Raw genomic sequence first — 5416 nt, forward strand, 5'->3', positions numbered from 1 at the left:
GCTCTGATTTTTCTATTGACCTTGTAGTTTTGGCCATTGAAAGAAAATCACAATAAATATTTAAATAAATTCTGGTTTTCAAAATGAAAACCAATATACTAACATAAATTCCTCGTACAATCAATTTGAATGGGGCTTATGCCTCCCCCTCCCCCACTAGCACATACTAAAACTCCCTGCAGTCGGCAAATAGATTTGAAATAACACCGCCTTGTCAGCGTGGCTTGGTATTAATGTGGTTTTATTTTAGAACAAAAACAGTGTTTAATTAAATCAAACATTCAAGTGCACGCAGATAAACACGCTTATGTATAATCATGCATAGTACATGTATACATATTTGATCTCATGCTCGAATAAGAAAAAAATAAATACACACACAACGAACTCAAAAATAAAATTATTTTATTTTGTGTGAATGTTGTCTGATCTCTTTGATGTTGTTTATGACATAAGGCATTCACGTGGACAGAAAAATTACTCACTGTACATACAAGCAAGGTTTTTTTCATGACGGATATATGTACACATATGTAAGTAGCATGCAATAATACAACATAAACACATAAAAAGTGACAATGTGTTTCTAATTAAAACAAGAAGAGTACAAGTCAATGAACAGGAATTGAGCATATCACATACAAAGTAACGAATATGGAAATACAATAACAATAACAATAACAGCATTGTCCATTAAATATTACATAAAAATGGAAACATGTTCTGCGCCACACCCTGCCTGCCTGTAAACGATTATAGCAACAATTGTATAGGACAACACACAAAAAACATAGGTTAATTAATACGAGTTTTCAAGGTCACAGCATTTGTTGTCTCACAGACATTCAGTCGGCAAACTTGAAGACTGGCTTGTTTGGTTAAATTGCCATATCAAACAACACAGCGTTGGTTTGCATTCGTCAAGTCTTATAATACTCTCGTACATGAGACTAAGTGTACACGTTCTTCTGCGTGAAAACTGTATAATAATTGCTTTTCATTCGTATCGCGATGAGAGCTGAGTACTGTTTCGCACCAGCATCGACTTTGAACCGCCACTTCGGACGGGGATGTAGCTCAGTCGGTAGCGCGCTGGATTTGTATCCAGTTGGCCGCTGTCAGCGTGAGTTCGTTCCCACGTTCGGCGAGATATTTATTTCTCAGAGTCAACTTTGTGTGCAGACTTTCCTCGGTGTCCGAACACCCCCGTGTGTACACGCAAGCACAAGACCAAGTGCGCACGAAAAAGATCCTGTAATCCATGTCAGAGTTCGGTGGGTTATAGAAACACGAAAATACCCAGCATGCTTCCTCCGAAAACGGCGTATGGCTGCCTAAATGGCAAGGTAAAAAAAACGGTCATACACGTAAAATTCCACTCGTACAAAAAACACGAGTGTACGTGGGAGTTTCAGCCCACGAACGCAGAAGAAGAAGAAGAAGAAGAAGAAGAAGAAGAAGAAGAAGAAGAACCGCCACTTCTAAATAGGCCTATTCACTAGTGTCCAAAATGCGTTGCTGATGTGTTAGTGTGGTAGCTAAAGCAAAACCGGAGGGAGAACAAATTGACTTTGACGTTCGATTCAATCAGTAAACTGATTTTCATGTTCAAATGACATAGTAACACGGTCGACTGTTGACTTAAGCTGAATCTTACCCATCGTGTTATTGATATCTCATTACCATATAGACTCAAGAATGTTTGCTTGTCACTAACAAAGCAAAACTCATCGTTTTAGATCGATAATGGTCCTACACGAAAAATATCTCCGTGACGAATCTCTACTTTTGTACGGGTATTTCATAGCCATCGTCAGCCGCACCTCTTCGCTCTGAGGTCAGCAAGTTTTCACACTGGCTTTCGGGCAGGGCTACAGGCTCCTTGTGGATGGTATTTGCGTTTTGTGTTTGAGGGGAAGTTTCATCTAAGGCCTGCAGTTCCTGGCAGGCAGTATTCTTACGACGTGTTTCGGGCGAAGCTTCAGCAAAACTTATACTCTGGGTTTCGAGTTGAACTTTATCTAAAGCTAGCAGTTCCTTTTGAGTGATATTTTCGCATTGAACATTGAGCGAAGCTTCATCTAAAGCCAACAATTCCTTACGCGTGGTATGTTCGCACTGCTTTCTGGGTGAAGCTGGCTCTGGTTGTAAATCGTTGTGGACGTGTTTGGTCCGTCGCTGGTCCGGTTCGTCCGAGCTCTTGGACTCTGTCAGCTCGATGTAATGCGCGGGATGTTGGTCCTGTTCCTGTTTCACTGCCATGTTTTCGGAATCGGTCAGCTCAACATACTGCGCCGACTGTTGGTCTTGTCCCTCTTCCGTTGCTGTGATCCGGGACTCGATCAGCTCGATGTAGTTGGCTGGTTGCTCGGGCTCTGTGTGATTGTGTCTGGCTGATGTTGAGCCTGGCTCCTCTTGGAAGGCTTCGTTCTCCAATCCTCCGCCGCCCCTTCCTAAGACCAGGAGTGGATAGAGTCAAAGTCAAACGTATCACATTTTATCTTCACTTATTTTTTTTTGAATTTGTTTTGATCGGGTTTGCCTATATTCCCTTTTTTTTATCATACAAGATACATATATATATATATATTTCCTTGATTTTGTTATATATATATATATATATACGCGCACCGACCTCGACACACATGAAACAGACTAACTGAAGCACATAAATACCAAGGGTTGAATGCTTAAAGTCGCTTTCTAATAAGGTGACAAGAAACTACAGACATGCTGCCACAACCGCAGCCACTATTAAACAAATCTAAGATGCGAAACACACACACGCACGCACGCACGCACGCACGCACGCATGCATGCACGCACGCACGCACGCACGCACGTACGCACGCACGCACCCACGCACACACGCACGCACGCACGCATGCACACACACACGCACACACGGACGCACTGCATGCACACACGCACGCATGCACACACACACATACACGCACACCCGCACACGCACACACACACACACACACACACACACACACACACGTATAAATATTGGTTCTACCTGAACTGTCCGTGTTTTCCTCGTGGAGTGAATCAATGTCGGAGTAGGTATGCGAGTCTTCCTGTGCACTTCCTCTTCTTGGCGTAGCGTACCTTGGATCACCTGGCAAATAAACACAGTTGGTGTAATATATCTTATCATATCATCCTTGGAATATGCTTCTCTCAACGCACTAAAAGCGTGAAACCAGTGCACAGAGCCAACCAGCTATGGATCTCAGCTTTGATTCATGCTTGATTTATGCTACTCTTACACTGTGCCGAATTGCCCTTGCGAATAGAATTGTCCCATAATTCGCAAGACATTCGGAAATGTTCTTAACCTTTCGCCACCATTCATCTCTTGTTTCAAACATAGCAACATGTTCCTAATATTCGCAAGGAAGTCATATTCTTAACTTTTTTTGCAATTAGAGTCCTTAAAACATGCAACGCTAGCAGCCCAAGTGTTCTTAAACAACAATGACCTCAAGCCAATCACCCAGTCTTGTCGTTACGTCTTATTCGCCCCCACTTTCCCTGCCTCCCCTTCTGTAACATCTGTGATAAATACATGAATATATACTTGTATAACGGAAAAAACACATGTTTTCATCTACATACGCAGCGGTAAGCATGCTGGGAAGTGTAACATTTACCACAACAAAAATAGAAAAAGCATTTTAATATCCAATACAAAAATACACCCAACCCTTTCTCGGCCCCCACACGGATTCTTGTCTCTTTGAATATTCTCTTGAAACACAAAAGCCGATGATAACGAATCAATATATGTCTTGCATGCTCCAAACACACACATTGTTACCAGAATCAGGAACATCAAGAAGAAGAGTGAAGCATATTATTTATAAAGCGCGTATATCCAGGGCTACACACTGCCCAAAGCGCTGTACAATCATTGGTGGAGGGGGGAGGATAACATAATATTATTAAGAGGGCAATCACACACATATCAAAGAATAACACATTGCACTATAATACATTATCACAAACACACGCACGCACGCACACACGCACTATAATAAAAAAAAATACATATATGAGAACAACAACACTTGCAACAAAAATCGAAGCCCAAACAAAGAACTATGCAAGCAAACTTACATCCTTTGATCCAACAGACGAAGGCAATGACGATCATGATAAAAACAACGATGACGACCCCTCCAACAGTTACGGTTTCTGCAGTCAAGCTGGACACCCCATCAATCCTGGCTGTTGTGTTAGGAGGACAGAAAGTTCCATTTATTTATATACTATACTAAATTGATCTATTGATTGATTCATTCATGATGATAATGATCATGATGCTGCTGCTAGTGCTGCTGCTGCTGCTGCTACTGCTACTGTTGTTGCTGCTGCTGCTGCTGCTGCTGCTCCTGCTGATGATGATGATGATGCTATCGTATTATCTATAATAACTAAATAATATTGAACATCATTCACAACTACAGTCTATGTCAAGATCAACTTTTTTTCAGAAAAAAGCAACTCAATACGATGTATCTTACGGTATATTCCTAGTTGGCTTAAACCATAACAGGCTTCAAATATCTTACACAAGTTGTCCCAGTAATGGGTTGCAAACAACAACAACAACAACAACAACAACAAAACAACAACAACAAAACAACAACAACAACAACAACAACACCGCAACACGGTGGCCTAGTGGTAAGGCGTCCGCCCAGTGAGCGGGAGGTCGTGGGTTCGAACCCCGGCCGGGTCATACCTGAGACTTTAAAATTGGCAATCTAGTGGCTGCTCCGCCTGGCGTCTGGCATTATGGGGTTAGTGCTAGGACTGGTTGGTCCGGTGTCAGAATAATGTGACTGGGTGAGACATGAAGCCTGTGCTGCGACTTCGGTCTTGTGTGTGGCGCACGTTAAATGTCAAAGCAGCACCGCCCTGATATCACCCTTCGTGGTGGATTGGGCGTTAAGCAAACAAACAAACAAACAACAACAACAACACTCAAACAACAACAACAATCAAACAACAACAACAACAACAACAACAACAACAACAACAACAACAACAACAACTCCACGATACAAACGTAGGCCAACAACAACAACAACAACGACATTGAAACCTACCTGATTTCAAGTCAACAACAATCAGACAGTGTTCACATACCCTCAACGTGTAACGTGTACGATATCCTTTTTTGAAATCCACCCCAATACTGAGTGCAGGTGTAGTTGGTACCATTCAGCGTCATGTTGACATTTTGCACCTGTAGCAGACCATTGGAATCTTCACCGAGAGACCAGTATACGACGGCTGGAGGACTGCTGGCTGAAGGCAGACAGGAACATTTCAGGTCATCCCCCTCTGTGATGACCTCTGGGCAGTCTTGAAGAGCAGGATCTTCCGGGTGTGCTGATAAAAC

At 42.4% G+C, this 5416-nt stretch overlaps 1 protein-coding gene across 1 annotated transcript in view; it reads right to left on the reverse strand.

Moving 5' to 3' along the window:
* Positions 1–220: 220 nt before the first annotated feature.
* LOC138945511 (uncharacterized) overlaps positions 221–5416 on the reverse strand; it is an 11002-nt gene continuing 5806 nt past the window's right edge. The window contains exons 5-8 of the mRNA XM_070316946.1: positions 5161–5406; positions 4126–4236; positions 3023–3124; positions 221–2453 (exon numbers count right to left, since the gene is read on the reverse strand). Coding sequence (XP_070173047.1) covers positions 1783–2453; positions 3023–3124; positions 4126–4236; positions 5161–5406 — 1130 coding nt within the window. The 3' untranslated portion in view covers positions 221–1782. The remainder of the gene's footprint in view (positions 2454–3022; positions 3125–4125; positions 4237–5160; positions 5407–5416) is intronic.

Source organism: Littorina saxatilis, linkage group LG13 (genome assembly GCF_037325665.1).
Source record: "Littorina saxatilis isolate snail1 linkage group LG13, US_GU_Lsax_2.0, whole genome shotgun sequence".
Taxonomy (NCBI): Eukaryota; Metazoa; Mollusca; class Gastropoda; order Littorinimorpha; family Littorinidae; genus Littorina; species Littorina saxatilis.